General features: G+C 36.9%; 1 protein-coding gene across 2 annotated transcripts in view; it reads right to left on the reverse strand.

The window, feature by feature from the left end:
* The window catches only part of LOC122230069 (interleukin 1 receptor accessory protein), a 125160-nt gene that overhangs the window by 12847 nt on the left and 93109 nt on the right, over positions 1 to 19204 (reverse strand). For both annotated transcript variants that reach the window (XM_042955736.1, XM_042955737.1), the window contains 4 exons: positions 9559 to 9724; positions 7019 to 7090; positions 4862 to 4988; positions 1992 to 2140 (listed from right to left, as the gene is read on the reverse strand). In XM_042955736.1, coding sequence (XP_042811670.1) covers positions 1992 to 2140; positions 4862 to 4988; positions 7019 to 7090; positions 9559 to 9724 — 514 coding nt within the window. The remainder of the gene's footprint in view (positions 1 to 1991; positions 2141 to 4861; positions 4989 to 7018; positions 7091 to 9558; positions 9725 to 19204) is intronic.

Here is a 19204-nt window from a genome sequence, read left to right on the forward strand (position 1 = left end):
ATACTGATGTAATATCAGCACAGATCTTCCAGTCTAGTGGACATACTTGTCCTTTCACATCCCTGATACCATTCATACATAACCATTCAGAGCATGGCTTTCTGTGGACAGGAGCTATTCATGTACCTCTGGCAGGCCGACTTCTGCATCATTCCTAGACTAAACATGATTTTAATTGACTGTTTAATCCTCTCTGACAATAAGTAATTAATTTATGTTATCCCCTATAATTATTTCCCAAAATGCTTGCTTCAGAAAACGAGTCCCACAAAATGCTCCATTCTCCAGGAATCTGAAGTCAAATATATTTGAAAAATATATTTGCCTCCTATATTCCAACTCCCTGCAGATATTCATACCAAATGTTAACACATGAAAGACTCTCAGGGGCCCTTGACTAAAGTAACTTGATTGATTTTGTTTAATCTAGAGTTTAAAGATACTTTATGTATTATAAAAGCCTTTGTCAAATAACACCTGTGAAAATTTTGTGGAAATAAGTAGACTTAACATTTGTTGAGCATTTAATATATTTGTATAAAAGCAAGTAATTGTGCTGAGTGCTTTAAACGACCTTATAAGAGAGTGGTATCATCTGCCTAGTTTAAATATAAAGAAATGGAAGGTCAGAGAGGTTAAGTGATTTTTTGCAAGGTTACAGAGTTAGGATGCTCAGAAACCAGGATTCCAACACAGGCCCTCTGAGTTTAGAGTACAAATATTGAATTGCAGTACTAGAAAGAGTCCCAGTAGTGTTCTTAGGAACGAACTTTGGGAAACTGCCTTATATTATCTGGTTGAGTCTTGTTGTTTTACACTGGCTTCTGAGGTGCTGAAGCAATGAACTATCCAGAACCAATCCACTAAGACTTAAGTGCCATATATACTCCAGGACTTTGCTTTTTACTTTCTAGATTGTAATGGAATGTTAAGGTGAAATTTGTTTTTGCATCAGCTTTAAAAAAAGGTTTAAATCCCATTGCAAAATGTAAGAATTATGTATTAACTTCTTTTTTGTTGTTTTTTTACTTTTGGTATACATATTATAGGAGACTAGAATCCGCGATGATTCTGAATGACATGACTGCACATGTGATGAATCATCATGATCTTTCTCTAGATCACTGAAAAACATTCTTGAAGGCATTAATTGTCTGAGGTTCTGTGTTAGGTGAGAGACCCAAAGATAATTTTAGACACACTCTGTTTCAGTAGCAACAGCTCACACAAAAGAGCTTTATCATTTTTATTTATTATAGAAGAAATTAGTAATAGCAACATAGAAATCCTTTTACATATTTTAAGTCATTGTTTAATTTTCATTTTAGCAATTGTGGCTAGTGGTATATTATAAACCTGCTTGAATGCTGTTACATAATATTTAAAATGATCATTTTAAAATTATATTTTTGAGAAGAAATATTTTATATCTTACTTAACTACTTGAATATAATTAGATGGTTGCTATTTATAATGTTTCATTATTATAGATAATGCTTCTAAGAATAGCGATGGGTACATAATTCTCTTTCTGTTATTTGTGCAGGAAAAATTCCAAAAGTATTAAGTCATATGATATGGTCATTTTTATGACCCTTGAACTCTGCCATCAATGGTTTCTAAAAGGGTCTTTACAATTCACCACAAAATGTAACTCTACCAGTTTTATTATATTTGGTAGTTTTAAATATTTTATTTTTCATTTTTCATGACTGTATTGATATAAAATTATACCTCCTTTTAATAATCATATGGATTTTTTAAGCCACACTTGGGCACTAAGTTACTAAGAGTATAAGAATTAATATTTTGAGTATCTTCACATAGATGGATATTTTCTTTCAAGATTTTTCAATTCATCTCTGATTCCTTACTATATGCCAGATGTGCTAGGTGCTGGAGCACTGTCTTCTCAATTTTTCTTTTTTTCCTTATTCACCACAATGTTACGTTTGGAGTTCACAGACTCATCTGCTGAGTGCATCCATTACCTTTCTGTTTCACCTTGGCTGGTTTGTCAACCTCCCCTTTGGCATTTCTAGCATGACAGACATAGTTGCGCTTGAGATCCTCAGCAGTAACTTTTTTGATGCTCAAAACCTGAGTTCTCGTTTCATCTTCTGTTGTAGTCAAACTTATACTAGAAATAGGGGAAAGAAAATCAAAGCATGAGCAAGGCTGCAGGGCCATGTGCTGTGTGTGAATCAGACAAGTAGACAACCACAGAGCCCCTAGATGAAGGCAGACAGAATGCCCATAGGCTGTGTTGCCCGTGATCCAATGGTTACAAAGAAAGAATAACTTCTAGATTCCAATACCATTCTTTTTTTTTTAAGTTTATCTATTTATTTTGAGAAAGAGAGAGGGAAAGAGAAAGGGGGGGGAGAGAGAGAGAGAGAGAGAGAGAGAATGCATGTGAGTGGGAGAGGGGCAGAGAGAGAGAGAGAGGGAGAGAAAGAATTTCAAGCATGGAGCCCAACACAGGGCTGGATCCCACAAACCATGAGATCATGACCTGAGCTGCAACCAAGAGTTGGATGCTTACCTGATTAAGCCACCCAGGTGCCCCTCCAATAGCAGTCCTTACATTTTATACCACACACAATCCCAGTATCTAGATCAAATCTCTTTGTTGGTAACACATTATAGCTTTCTCTTCAAAGCAAAATGTCTCCTTACAAATTTATGAGACAGGATTCTGTATCAGAGTAGAAAGAAGCTTCTGAGGCCAGATCCATTTGGGGTTTGATCCAGTCTCTGTCACTTACTGGCTATATACTTTCAGCACAGTAAGTAATCTTTAAAAGTCTTGCGTTCCTTCTTTGAAAGAGGTAAATAGCAATGCCTACACAGTGTATTACATGTATTAACTTACTCAAGAGCCGTGAGGATTGAGTATGTCAATGCGTAAGTATGAGAACAATGCTAAATAAATATACATATAGGCTATTATTACCATACACAGCAATAGTTCATATGTTTGAATTCATGGATTCCCAAAGCTTGAATTTGAACACAGGTAGAATATTTTAGTCAAAATGCTGAAAGCCCATGGGTTCAATCTTAACATATTAAAGGAAGAAACTTCTCAAAGCAAGTAAGCTTTATGAAAAATAAATACCTCTCAATCTCCATGTCGGAGATCAAGTGCTTTGGGTCCAAGATCAAGATCTAAAATCCCTGGGAACTACTTGCTACGAAGAGAAAACAAAATCTCTCTCCTATGGCTGACATCCAGGTTCTCCTTCCAATAAGGCTTACCATCAGTCATGAGAACCTGGTCAAAGCTTATGATGAGTTTAGCCTAAACTCAACTGCACTGCTCCACCAGGAACACTGAGCTGTGCTGAAATCGCAGCAAGGAAGAACATCATGACTTTCATTATCATTCATTCATTATTATTATGAGGATAGAAAGCACAATGTTCAGAATTCCTGAAATGATCAGTACTCTCCCTTTGTGCCTCCAGCTACATCTTTAATCAGTTCCTTCTGAAAAAACTGCTCTAATTTCAGGAGGCTCCTTCTGTACCTTTAAATATGCTCTGCTTTCTAACATCCAGCCATTGCACATGATGTTCCTCTTACCAGGAACATTCTTTCTATTTCTTTACCTGGGTTATTTCTACTCATCCTTCAAATCTGTATGTAGGTACTATACCATCTGAGAAGCACTGCCTAATCCTCCAAAATGGACTGGAATCCTTAACTGAAGCTTCTGATAACCTCTAATACTTTCCAATCACTACATTTATCACAATTATTGAAATTTCTGCTCTATCACTCTTACTCTGATAAAATCTACTCAGTTAGGGACTAAGTATCTTGCATAGCACCTGCTGTAATGTAGACATTTTGTAACTTATGCACAAAGTCTGACTTTACTACTAGGAAAGACATATCTTTTGATTTCTAGAAGTTCAAGTAGCCAAAGATCTATTTGCACATCACGTTAAGGCCTGAGGTTTTAGAACTACTTTGTCATGTAGTTGGTCAGCTGCTGATTTTTATTTATTATTGTTCTGAACCAATTGTTATCTTGCAATTGTCTGCTTCATTTCCAGAAGAATCTTTTTTCAAAGACCCGTATTTTCCTTCCTGCCAACCCTATGTCCTTAAAAAAAAAATTATATTTATCTAGAATTAAAATGAGGGTGCCTGGGTGGCTTAGTCTGACTTTGGCTCATCATGATGAGTTTGAGCTCCACATCAGGCTCTCTGCTATCAGCTTAGAGCCTGCTTTGGATCCTCAGTCTCCCTCTCTCTTTGTCCCTCCCCCACTCATGCTCTCTCTCTAAAACACAAACATTAAAACAAACAAAAAAAAAAGATAAATAAAATGACTCAGCTTGTTAAAAATAAAATTTAAAGAATGTATTTAGTCAGTATTTTAAAAAATGATTATCAATTATAAAGGTGATATGCATGCTATGTGAGATAAGAATGAGGAGGAAGAAGAAAGGAAATGTATGCTTATTGCAAGACAAGAAACACACAATTTAGCTGAGGCACAAATACAGAGGCCTAGACTCCAGACTTGAGAAAGAAAAGAACAGGGCCACACTGACCAGCTTACACATATCCAGGGCCCTATATTGTAGTTTTTCATGCATGTGGGCTACACATCCCATCTATTCTGAAGGGAGAATCATGAATGTGTGATTATCAGAAGGTATCTGGGTCTTGAATTGCAAATCCAGGAATTCTGCTTTGGAATGCAGCCACTAAAGACTTGAAAATCTTGCTGATTTTTGGTAATGATGGGCAAAAGTCAGGGTTGTTACTTTCAATGATTAGTATATACCCAAGGGCATTAGACTGAGGACAAGTGTTGGTCACCCCTTGTCTGAGCCAACAATACCTTTCATTGACAGTTACATCAATATTGGTGTCGTCCGGCTTTTTTCCATCAATGGTCCACCAAACCTCATTGCGGGCATCCTTCAGGAAAGTAAAGTAGACTGTACAAGGGATGAGTAGCTCCTCACCTAAAATAACAAGTTAACCCATCAGGGTGTACCCTTCACATGGCTATAATGGTTCCACTCTGTGATTAATCAGAAGCTATAAAAGTGTACTTAAAACTCTACTTCTAAGTAGTTTTCAAGTGGCCTGTCACAGTAATGTACCATACTTCATTACAAAATAAACCAAGAAAAAAGGTGGAGCAGCTTTATACCAAATTTCCAGAATGACCATTTTGTATACAATCCATGTACATTCTACCAAGACAGTATTTGTTCAAAGAGGCTCTGTCAACATACTTGGAGCCCTAAACTTCCATGGACTACTCTTATCCTTTATTTCCCTCAAAAACAGTGACTGAGGAGAGGTTCTCCAGATTGTTGGAGCTTGGCCCAGAAAATACAGGGTAATGCCAATGCTGAGAGGCAGGTCAGATCCGGCTATAAGGGTGCAGTCAATAAGTTTAAATATCATTTACATATATATTTATATATAGTGAATATCATATGTAGTTAATATATATAGTGAATATTTATATATTTATAAATATTAGTATTTATGAATAACATTCTCTGCTATCTTTCCAAGATGGAACATGAGGTCAGGGGGATCCGTAGGCAGAAAAATGATAATAATGAGACAAAGAGCAGCAGCATACTTACTAAGACCTTTATATAATTTGCTGTGATAAATATTTATATTTATTAGTCGTCTCATTTAATTTTAATAAGATACTATGGGGTATTATTAAAATCCACCTTTTATAGATGTGCAAACTAATGCTTAAAGATGTTAAATGCCATTCCTAGATGAAATTGTTAATAAGTGGCAGACCAGAATTTGACCCAGAATGACTTCCATTCCAGCTTACCCAGGACAGCTCTGTTCTATGCCTGCTTTCCTAGTTAGTTATTGATATCAGCTGCTTGCACTCTCAGAAAGTGTGCAGGTTGAGATGACAAATTATATTGTCATCCAAATTTGAACTCAGGTATGTCTCACTGAGTGGTCCTACTCCATCCCTTCCTCTAAGATGCATGGTTCTTACGCCTTCCCCTTCAGTTTCTATATTAATATACAGGAAGGAAACATGAACATAGATTTTGCAATCATACGGTAGGTAGAGGTAGATGAAACACACTAGATCATTCGTAAGGGTTCACCTGAGAGCAGGAAGAATGTACATATTACTATACAAAGCCACTGAGAATTTTGGGAAATGTGGTCCATTTGGGGTTGGCGGACCTCTTAGTGTGTTCTTTGTTTGTTTGTTTGTTTGTTTTACAGGCAGCTCACTATTTGAAACTTTATCTTAATTTTAGGAGGGCATCATTGTTTTCTACCTACATTTGATCACAACCTCTGCTATCTTTAGTAGATTTTAAAAATATGTTCTTTTATACCTTTCATTGGGTTTGGAGGGAATTTATTATAAAGGATACAATATAGAAACTCTTAAAATTTTCTATGGTTTTCAGTTTAACTGTGGGAGGCTTTGAGCCAGAAGAATAACAAATTATGCCTTATTCGGTTGGTCACAGAAGATTTTTGTCCAGAATGGAAAATTATGAAAACTAAAAGGAGCCCCAGACAGCCACAGGAAGCACCCAATAGTGTTCTGATCAAGCTGTATGAGGTCTACCAGTTGTTATCCATTAAATTCATAGTCTTCCTTTGAGCTCCTGCCCTCGCCCCTCTGCAGTGGAGCAAAAGCTTAAAGGAAGTCTTGTGCTCATGTTGCAGTCTTGGAAAACACAAGGCCTGTGCAAGCTAATGTGTGCATCACACAGAAATCACTCATCAGGAGAGGGGAGCCACTGCAGAGGAAGAAGGGAGCAGCTGCGGAGAGAGAAGCCGAGAATCTCAGAGACACCCAAGAGATGGACGAAGGAGCTAATCCCCAGAGCTGCCTTCGTTTCTGACACCATTTCAAGTTTCACTTCATGTTGTTTCCCTACAATAGCCCTCTATTCTCATACTTTAACTTAAGTGACATTTTATTCCTTGTAATTAAGAGAATCTAACTGAAATTAAGAGGCACAGCTATAATTACCTGGTTCTTTCTCGTAGACTACAAGATCATTGGGTGAGTAGATCTGAGGAGGCAATGCGTCTTTTGGAGAGCCTATGTTCGAGAGGAAGAGACAAAAGGGAGATGATGTTAAATCATGTAGCCCTTATCTCTCATAACCCATTTCCAAGATTTGCTCTTTTGTAAACTTTTGTCCAACTTCCTGGCATTGTTTGGCAATTCTTCTTGACAGGGCCAATAGCTCAATATACAGTAAATTACAACACTTCATTCATTTAAAACAAACAAAGAGACGTACATAAAATACTAAGTAGCTTCCATGTTTCAGGACAGAAGATTTAACCAGTATTTTTGCTTTCCAAAGCTTACATGAAATATACTTCTAATAGTATAAGATAAATTGCTTTCATGTCTTACTCAATTGTTTCTTTTCTACATATTTCTCCAGAACATGCTTGAGTGTCTAGTATGGGACTTGGCTAAATAAGTAAATATTAAGTAAACAAATATGTAAATGGAAAATTCAAAATCACATTTATGAAGCCAGCACACAAGTCTACCTGATGTCTGATGTCTGTTAATTCCTAGGATTGCTGCTCTTTATAACATTCTATATTTCTAAATTGAAAGAAAAATACCCCCACGGGGTTTTACAGTGTCGTGTTTAAGAGTAAAGACTTCAAAGATTTAACAACCAGGGTTCTTATCCTTAGTTGGTCATGTACTAACCATATGACTCTGGGTTGTTACTTAATCTTTCAAAAGCTAATTTTCCTCACCTCTAAAAGGAGGATAATTAAACTCACTGCACAGGTTCATTATAAGAATTAAATTAAATCATGCATATTAAATTAAGTAATGCATATTAAAGCATCCTATTGGTATATAATAAGTACTCAATACTTCACAGCTTTAAAAAACAAACTTGTATTTTGCTTGAAGGTTAGATAAGAACCACACCTCACATCAGCATCTGTCAACTTCTGTATTTATAAAGGTGACCAAGCATGCCTATTCTCAACTTTCCTAATCCTGAATTTAAGAATATATATCAGAAATAATTTCCAAGATGAATTTAAGGTTAGATTATTCATTTGGCTTTTTAAGGCCATTCACATTAAGTTCTTTTTTTTTTTTTTAATGTTTATTTACTTATTTTGAGAGAGAATGAGAGAGTGCGAGCACAGGATGGGTGGAAAGAGAAGGAGAGAGAGAATCCCAAGCAGGCCCCACACTGTCAGTGCAGTATGGGGTTTGAACTCACAAACAGTGAGATCATGACCTAAGCCACCTGGTATCCCCATTCATGTTACGTTAAAAATTTAGTCTGATTTTTCTTCTGAATTAGTTCCCAGCTCAGCATTATTCCAAAAGTAGGAAGAGGAAGAGGAGAGGTGATTACAAAATTTTTCAGTTTGAATTTTATTTGTACTATTATGTTAAAGCCCTTAAAAATTATGCCCAAATTATGTCAAACTAGTAGAGAAGGCCCTGAACCAAGAATAAGAAACCTGGGATTTGGAATCACTTCTTCCACTAACAGAGCATCTCTAAACAGTTTACTTTGGTTTTTTTGTTTGTTTTTAATTTTTATTTATTTATTTTGAGGGGGGAGGGGGGAAGGGAGTGGGGGAGGGGCAGAGAGAGAGAAGGTGAGAGAGAATCCTAACCAGGCTCCATGCTCAGTGGTCAGCATGGAGCCCAACACAGTGCTCATCTCACCACCTTGAGATCATGACCTGAGTGGACAGCAAGAGTAGGACACTTAACCCAGGAGCCCCCAAAACAGGTTACTTTGTGTTGTTGTGTCTCAATGACATCTATGAAAAGATGGGGTGTGAAACGTTTTCACTCTGATATGCTCTGATTTTGAATACCATGGGCACAGGGTATTCAGGGCTCTCCCCTAATTGCCACCTATCCTGACACTGGTCCTCTTGATTTCTGGATTTGACAGTCTTTTGACTATGGCCTGGATATTGTCCTTTCCACTTTCCTCATTTCCCACCACCTATTCTCTCGTGGCAAAGCAATGGTTGAACCCTGCCAGCAAGCAGCTCCATCTACAACAGTTCCAGTACATAGAAAGACAGAGCTCATTTAATTCAAATACAACACTTTTTTGACAATAATATTAACTACTATTCATTGAGTTTCCACTCTTTGCCTGGAACTGGATTAACATAATATATATATTATTTCTGATATTCCCAACTATACTGAATGTGAGGTTCTCTTAGTCCCAGAGGACAGACAAGGAGACTGAGACCCTGAGCAAAGGCATTTTGCTAATAAATGGCAAGGGTACAAGTTGAACACAGATTCACCCGGCACTGTTTCCACTCCTCATTCATTCATATAGACCAATGATTCATGCGGTACACTGATAGGTATTGAGTGCCTACTCTGAATGTGGAATGTGTTGTGGCTCCAGCACAGTGAACAAAAAAGATCAATCTCTTTTCCCATAGAATTTACATACCTGTTTGTAATAAACTATCAAGAGCCAAAACAAAATTACTGCATTTTGCTGTGTGCACTTAGTACAAAACCATGCTTACCTACCACCTTCACAGTCAGAGTCCTAGTGAGATGGAAGGTACGCCCGTTTTCTGGATATGTAACAACGCAAGTGTAATCTCCATTGTTTGAAACCAAGGCTATGAGAAAGCTCAAGCTCATGCCTTCAGGTACTACATTATTAAAGTTCTGTATTTTATGGCAGCCCTAGAAGAAGGAAAACAAGACATTCAGTGTTGAGATACATACATGGAAAATATACAAATGCACATATATATACACACATCTAATTTTACACGGAACATACAAATATCTATCATGGCTGCACCTTTTACAAACTATTTTGGTCCAGTACTTAATGATATTTCTGTAAAGAATGAATGTGATGTTTCATTATATTTTATGCAAAATGAAAATAGGAATTCTAAACTGAGATATGAATTCAAAAGCATGGGCTTCCTGTCTCAGGATCCAGTATTTGAATTTTGGAAATCCCACATTAGTAGTTAAATAAGGTTAATGTTGTGAAAACAACTAGGGCAACTTAAGAAAATTCATCTGCTGCCATTTAAGAAACACTTAGTTTTCCTATCTCCATTTATTCACTGATTATATTAATTTGGGAGTCCAGCCACTCTGCTAATTCAGGCTTAGTTTAGGTGTCTGGTTCTGGCAGTCTTTTCCTTTTTTTTTTTTAGTATTTATTTTTGAAAGAGAGAGAGTGAGAAGGAGAGAGAATCCCAAGCAGACTCCATGCTCAGAGAAGAGCCTGATGTGGGGCTCGACCCGATGATGGTGAGATATTGACCTGAACGGAAATCAAGCGTCAGATGCTTAACCAACTGAGCCACCCAGGCGACCCTGAGGTTTTGGCATTCTTGATCACCCTGTTGAATCACTCTATCAGTTGCTTCCAAACCTTTTTGTGTTTTCCTTATTTATTTTACAATCCAATATTACAGACTTCAGAATCTAAAACTAAAAGATATTTTATGAGTCTGACCAAGAGTGAAGTTTGTTTCTATTCTAACTTGTATTTTCATATACTTCTGTTGATTTTTAAAATTTTGAGAGTGTAATAGCTCATGAAACATAACTGGACTCCTGTTTTGGCTCTCTGATTCCCACTAATTGGCTTACATTGTTTTATTTTATTTTATTTTATTTTATTTTATTTTATTTTATTTTATTAATAAAAAAATATAGCAGTGCCTGGGTGGCTCAGTCGGTTAAGCGTTGGACTTCAGCTCAGGTCATGATCTCATGGCTCATGAGTTTGAGCCCCACATCAGCCTTTGTCCTGACAGCTCAGACCCTGGAGCCTGCTTGGGATTCTGTGTCTCTGTCTCTCTCTGTCTCTCTCTCTCAAAAGTAAACATTAAAAAAAAACTAAAGAAAAAATACAGCATCTGTGACAAAATTATGTGTTAAACAGTTACTTTTAGAAAAACTTTGTTTTCTTTAAAAAAAAAAAAAAAAAAGCAGCACTTTCAACAATAGCCAAATTATGGAAAGAGCCTAAATATCCATCAACTGATGAATGGATAAAGAAATTGTGGTTTATATATACAATGGAATACTACGTGGCAATGAGAAAGAATGAAATATGGCCTTTTGTAGCAACGTGGATGGAACTGGAGAGTGTTATGCTAAGTGAAATAAGTCATACAGAGAGAGACAGATACCGTATGTTTTCAGTCTTATGTGGATCCTGAGAAACTTAACAGAAGACCATGGGGGAGGGGAAGGGAAAAAAAAAAAAAAAAAGAAGTTAGTGAGGGAGGGAGCCAAACCATAAGAGACTCTTGAAAATGGAGAACAATCTGAGGGTTGATGCGGGGGTGGGAGGTAGAGGAGGGTAGGTGATGGGTATTGAGGAGGGTACCTGTTGGAATGAGCACTGGGTGTTGTATGGAAACCAATTTGTCAATAAATTTCATATTTAAAAAAATTGAATGTACCATACACATTTTCAGCTGTTCACATAAACCAAAAAAAAAAAAAAACAAAAAACAAAAAACCACGCAGCTTATTCAAATTAACTTTTATGCAAAAATAAAATTTATATTTGATTTTTTAAAAATAAAATGAAAAAATAAAAAAATCAATAATCTGTAACAAAATGGACTGGGTTATACCTAAGGTTTTTTAGCTCTTGAAAATTCTGGGAAGCTATTATTGGCTTATAGCTTAGATTTACTATATTCACATATTTAACTTTGATTCTTGAAACTTTACGGTTTTCTTACGTCAATTCCTGGAGCATGTGTTTTGAAATATGATAGTTACACTAAATGGCATATTTTGCAATTCTTTGTCACAGGAACTATGTCTTTTAAGAATATCACTAAACTTTTGATTCATGGAAATGATCATCAAGAGGAAGCTGTTATACGCTTATTTTCTGAATGCAATTTATCTTGTTTTGATAAACAGTGTTTCTAGACACTTGTCACATCAGCAAAATATTTCAATGTTCTTAGGTTATCACAAAGAATAAGGCCACAGAGACCTGTACTCTTATAATGAATTTATGTCAGATTTGGTTTAAATTGAGTTTAGACTATCTATAGAATTCTATTTGATTTTTGTGGCACCTTTCATTTAAACAGCTCAAAGCTATTTTCTTCTCTCATTTGTTAGGTTAGCTGTTCTTAAATCCACATGAAGTAGACAGATCACACTAAATATGCTCTAGTTTTACAGGTGGAAAAAAAATGAGACAGATAAGGAGGTATTCCAGATAATACACAGCAAAGCCAAAACTCAGTTTTTCAGATATAAGAACAAAGGTTTTTGACTAGCTTCTTAACTAAGAATGAACACCTCTCCTTGGGAGTTAGTTGAGGCTGGAAAAATTATATTGACACATGTAGTGACATGCACTCTGTTATCTCACTTAATCCTTATTCCAAACTTAGCAAGTTTGGAATGTTCTTATGCCCATTTTCTAGATGAGGATATAAAGAAAGGCCTAGAAAGGTTAAGTGATTGCCAATGCCACAGAGCTAGGTAGTGTCAGAGCTAAAATTTAAATCTAGATCCACCTGCTTTGAGGCCTTTTCTTTGAACCCCAACTGACCCTGTCTCCCTACCCTGGTTATGCACATATGCTGCACCTGGGCCAGTCCCAGTGTTAATAGCATGCCATGGCTCTATCATTTCAATAAGGTTGATTCCCATAGATAGTGAGAAACTGTACAATTACACTGTTCAGGATAAGAAGTTGAACAACTATGGGGCACCTGGGTGGCTCCGTGGGTTAAGCTTCTGACTTCATGAGGTCATGATCTCATGATTCATGAGTTCGGGCCCTGTGTCAGGCTCTGTGCTGACAGCTCAGAGCCTGAAGCCTGATTCAGATTCCATGTCTCCTTCTGTCTCTACCCCTTCCCTACTCAAGTTCTCCCTCTCTCTCTTTCTCTCTCTCAAAAACTAAATAAACATTAAAAACAATTTTAAAAAAGGAAGTTGACAACTAGTACTGAACTGGTCAATAGTACTTCTTAAGAATGTACTAAAAGAAACCTTTCTTTTTTGACTGGCTAAGTATCATTTATGTAAAAACTATTCAAAAACACATTGTTTTAGGATTCATAGTATGTACTAAAAATATGAAGAAACACTTCTGGCTCAAAGTCTTTTCATTCATTCACTCATTAATTCATTCATCCTTGAGCATTAATCATAAACCACATACCAGCCACTGTGTGAGGTTCTGAGAATACGACATTGAATAAAACAAAGGATCAGCTCTTACGGACTCATCATGAACAGAGAAATAGAATCATACACATCTATATAGCAAGGAAAATGGCACAAAACAGGTATATGTTGATCTCTTGCTAACTCTCTCTTTTTCTTCTTCTTATTCAAACCCATGAACATGAACTTGAAATTTGGGATGGATACACTTAAAGGTATTCAATGGGCCTGTGTGTCAATGGTCTAAGTATGCTTTCTTGTGAGTTCTTCCCTTCTTTCCGTAAAGGATAAAAATGTCGACCAGGGACAGGTTTTTCTTAGAGCTTCTTTGTCTAGGAAAGCATTTTGAATTAAGGAATATTCCATAAAAATCAATGGGAAAGTTTGGGGTCTAATCTACTATTCAGAAAAGGCTTACCATTCAAATATTTTAAATTAGCTAGATTTAACCAAAAGAAATAAAAAGCCATTTTTAAGTTATAAGACCTATAGCATGTTAACAAAGGAAATGAAAGAAACATTTTACATTCTAAATGTGCATGTGCATGGTAGGGGGACCTGTGAGGCATTGTTTAACTATAAATAACCATTAACTTTAGCCTGTAGTGTGTGATGAACTCTATTTCCTATATGCAATTGCATCTCTGGACCCTTTGGTACATGCACCTGATACACATAGGATACTTTCAAACCTAATAAACTATTCCTAAAAATAAATCCTACATATTTCAAAATCATTTATTTGGAATCCAGGAAAAAAAAAAAAGATTTGAACAAGAATCTAAAGGTGTCCAAAGGGGGAAAAAATGTTTCCAAATACAATAAACAGTTAATGGTAAATTGATTTCCACTGTGAAGCAAACACTTACCTGACTAGAAAACAAGTCATCCACTTAGTTGACCAGTCAGTTCCTCATTTTGAATTAAAAAAAGAGAAGTTGGACAGGAGAAATTCTTTTCCAACACATAGTGGTGGCCATGACAACCTACCACAATGTATAGGTAAAGAACAACACAAGAAATGACTCTGAGATCTTCGAGAGGAAATAAATCATGTGCTGAAGTGTGGGGTGTGAGTTAGGGGATGTTGTGAGTAAAAGGGAACAAATATGTACATTTAACCAACCTACAACTTTTAAAGAACTGTATGAGAGCACAAGAATGGTGAAGATACAGTTCCTAACCTCTAGGTACGCAGTCTAATGGAGAATCGCAACAAATACTGTGGAAAGCATATTGGGGTAGGGGAGTAGGGGGGGAAGATTAAACAGAAAACATTTAGAAAAACTTCATGGAGAAGGAAAATGTGGACTGGCTTCTTAAATGGTTAAGTAGAATATTACCACCTCTGTAGGAGGAGGGGAGACGTGGGAGATGCCACTCCAGGGACAAGGAAAAGTGTGAACGAACCCCCTCCGCTCTTACAGCATTTTGCCTTCTGTGTGAGTCCTTCACCAACGTTATTGTAGTGCTCTTTTCATGTGTATTTCTTCCTCTACAAGAGGTACTCTTAGGGGCAGGTAGAGGGGGTAGATGAGTACTGTATCCACATGGGCAGCAACTTGCCCAATGCTTGGCACACGGGAAACGTGCAATACATTTACACAATACATTTGTGTTGTGTGGTCAAAAATATGAATGAGAGAAGCAAGCTCAAGATGTGGAGTCTCAAGTTCAAGCGGTATGCAAATGAGAACAAGAAGATGAATACAAGAAATATGAGACATGGGATGGGTGAGCTGTAGGACAGATGGGGAAACTGAAGCGAGAATACAAAGAGTTTAACAGAAATAATGGGTTAGGAATATCTACTGACATTTTTGCATCCAGGATTAAGTTGGTCTGAAATGCATCATACTTGTTCACAAAATTTTATAAGAGTTCTACACTGGAGTGTAGAACTTCCAGGGAACAGAACTATGTCATCCATTGTTTATGCAACAGATATTTATAAAACCCTTCCCACGTGACAGGTACTATGTTAGGAGATGGGCACACACACAGTAGATGGTAAAAACAGAAATGGCCCTTATTCCCATGGGATTTTCCAGTCCAGTCTAATTCATTCAGGTATTTAATCAATTCCTAAATACAGAGTAAAGAGGTTCTGTTTTGTGCTGTGTGCTTGTGATTCAAGGGATAGAAAGAGAGAGGTCACTACCCAGGACAGGAGAGAAAAGTGCAGTCATTACAGTAACAAAGGTGAGGTATAATTTAAGTGCTGTCAAAATACAGAGTGGGTGATTCATTCAGCTAAAGTCAGCTTCAGGGCTTCACAGATATTTGAACTGGGTTTAAGTTTAAAGGATGTAACTTAACTCCCCAGAAGCCCTCAAACTATGTGTAAAATGCTGTGTATATATATAGGCATATATAGAATTAAATGTGTATTGCTTGGAAAGAAAATATGATACACACTTCCTTTATACCAAAGGTTAAAAATCATTATATAGGGACCATAAAGAAAGGAAAGAGATAAAGAACGAACCAAACTAAGATGTCAGATCAAATTGAAACAAGCACCTTAAAATAAAGTCTATTACATAGTCCTTGGACTAACTTAACAATACGTGCCGTGCCAACAAGAAGGCCAAGCCTGGCACGCTTTCAGAAATGTGCTTTCCTGATGGCATTTTGTCAAAAGAGGCAAAAGTTTTTCAATTTTCCAAGAGATTTATAAACAATATATGGCCAATTCTGATTAATCTCACACTGAAAATTAGAGGTGGAGGTAATATCCCAATTTTAATGATCACACTGAGTACAAGGAAAACCAGCTATTTGCAAAGTGATATCCGGAATGATATCTATTCTGCTAAATAGCACTTGAGAACATTTCAGCAGCTGCCATAAATGTAATATCCAAAACACCTACTAAAGTGGTTCCTCTGATCCTCAGTAAGAAGGGAAAATTTGCCTTGGTTTCTACAAGTGTCTCTGGCAAAAAATGTTCACATGCCCAGTTATACCGATGAGAACGAGGAATGATCCAGTAGTATAAAAGTTAGGATGGCTCGCCATATTTTAAAGCTTAGGTCTCTGAATAAATAATAATAGTAACAACAACAACAGGATCACACTTACCTGTGTCTTTATTCCTATGTATTTGGAAGTCCCTATGAGAACAAACAGGCAGCCTCCAATTTATACACATGTTTTGTTCCAGAAGTTCTTTTATAAGCTGGCTATTTGAAATTCAGTAAATCACTTCCAAGCCATGGTTTGCTTTCCAGGCTAGTAACAAAACCTGGCTTGTTCAACAAACATTTACTAAACATCAGTTTAACTCACAGGGTTGTTGAATTAGAGACCTATGAATTCTGGGCCCAGACTGAAGAAAACCCTGCCATGCAGAAAGACAGGAGGAGAGAAGACACGCAGAGAAGAAAAAGTCAAGCCTGCCCCATGTCCCCTGCAATTCTGAAAGGGAAACTTTGGATCTTCTGGTCCCACTAATCCCAGGTTTCTGAGCCCCCTCTCACTTCCCCGAGGCCCTATTTCCACAGGTTTCCTTATGGCCCACAGACTCCCTTAACCTAATCCATGTGCAAAGCCTGCTCTGCCCTTCAAAATCCTTTACGCTCCAGAAATAAAGACTGGAGTGCTCTCTCTGTGTCATTTCTGAAGAGTATAATCTTTGGAACCCAACAGAAGTGGCTTGAAATTCCAGATTCTCCCAATATTGGCTGGATTGTTTCGAGTAAATTATATAAAATAGTGTAAAACTATGGGCTCCTGACATAGATTGTATAGGGTTGAATCTTAGCTCATAGCTCTGGGACCTTGGAAAAATCTCTCAACCACTATATACTTGGGGGTTTTCATAACGATATAATGGAGCGAACAGTAGAGCTTACTTCATGTTGAGAGAATGAAAATAATTAAAACATTTGGAAAAATTCCTGTGCTTGGTAAATGTCAGCTATTCTTGTTTACCTTTCTGAGCTTCTTATTCCTAATGATATCTACCCTGAAGGATTGTGGTAAGTGTTACATATAACATATAAAGTACCCAGTACAATGTATTTTACCGCTAAAATGCAAGAAATGTTAGTCTCCTTTTCCTCCTTTCAATTCATTCGTTTTCACCTTTCTGCCAACAGGAAAACAAATTTGCTGGAACTGATAAATGTGTCTTTTAACTCTCACAGTTATTACTAAAAGAGACCATTTCTCCAACGTCAGGGTAGGGAACTCAGCTGATAACAACTGAGAGAGAGTTACTGTAGGAGGGCCAAGAAACCCAGATGGATGCAGGGAGTGACTGTAGATGGTAGAAAATGAAAAGCAATGTCAGCATAGGAGAATGCCCCTTCTAAGAAAACTGATTTTGCTCCCAAGATTGCAGAACTCTTAGGATTAAAGGTGTCAATTACTCCAAGATGGAGAAATAAAAAGCAGTATAGCACACATCAGTAGCAACCTTTTCATAATCATAGAATAGAAAGGATGTCTGGTTACTGATTGTCCTTTTTAGTCACCTGCACATTGTTGGGTGTCTGCCATGGCAATGGTTTCACTGCTATGACTTTTTTCTTGATCTTCTTTCCAGGCTTCCTGCTTTTATTCACCCATGAATATTCTCTCCAGATTTTCACATTAGCCCTTTTCTCTTGTCATTTTATTTTGTTTTCTTAAGGGATTCAACTATCATATAGATAATTCTATCTAATTATCTAATTAGATTCTCTGTCTCTAGCTTTGACTTTTTCTCCTAAGCTCTAGACCCATACACACGTAGCCACTGCCTACAGGTCACTGCCACATAGGTATCTCACAAACACTTCTAACTCCATCTGACATTATCTAAATACATTACTTGCCCCCCAAACCTGCTTCTTCCCTGCTGTTTCATACCTTGGTTAATAGCACCAACATTCATCCAACCAGGAAAACCAAAAAATCTGGAAATCATTAAGAATACAGAGATGGGTGTGCTATAACTTTACTCTCAAGAAATAGTCTCACAGGGCACAGGCATGTAAATTTCTCCCTCTTCTTAAAACCAACATTAATGATCTTTGTCACTCTTGTGGAAGTTAGAATTCTACTTTTTGATAAGAGTAAGAATTCTTTTATTTTTATTTTTATTTTGAGAGAAAAAGAGAGAGAGAGAGAGAGAGAGAAAGAGAGCATGTGAGCAGGGGAGGGCCAGAGACGGAGGAACAGAAAGAATACCAAGCAGGCTCTGTACTCTCAGTGCAGAGCCTGGCACAGGGCTCGATTGCATAAACCATCAGATCATGACCTGAGCTGATATCAAGAGTCAGATGCTTGGGGTCGCCCATGGACCCCAAGAATTCTTATTTATAAACTTGTCTGAATTAAACTGTGGTCTCTTTTTGAAACTATGTAGGGCAGGACATATATCTCATTGATTATAACCCCCTGACATATTTCATTGAATACAATTGATCTTCAACAGCTGTTGAAAGTATATATAAATGACTGTAAAACAATAAAGGAAGTGAAAAGTGAGATGGAGACAGGCATAAATAAGTAGCTGTGGGATTATATCAGGGAAAAATTATCTATAGCTGGAGAGAACAGGGAACAAACATTGATATGAAGACAGTAGAATTTGATATGTTCTAATGAAAGAATAGGGGACATGCCAGGCATCGGGAATGTATCAAGAAAAAAGAAGGAAAATTATAGAATATATAAGGAAATAAAATTAAGTTTTTCAGACTATTGAGTATTCAAAGTACAGAAAAAGTGAACAGGGTTAGAGATGAGAGAACTCATTTGCAGGTAAATAGAAGAATACATTTTTAAAAAACTGGAAAATACTTTACACTTATTGATATAAAATTGTTCATGATTCTTTTAATCATTTTTTGGGTTTTTTACTACAGAACATTACAATCATAGAATACACAATGATACCCTGTACCTGTACCTAGCCTCAAATGTATCAATTCGGGCTATGTCTTACTTCATTTACACCTACTCACTGCACCCCAAGACTATTGTGAAGCA

Source organism: Panthera leo, chromosome C2, assembly GCF_018350215.1.
Source record: "Panthera leo isolate Ple1 chromosome C2, P.leo_Ple1_pat1.1, whole genome shotgun sequence".
NCBI lineage: Eukaryota > Metazoa > Chordata > Mammalia > Carnivora > Felidae > Panthera > Panthera leo.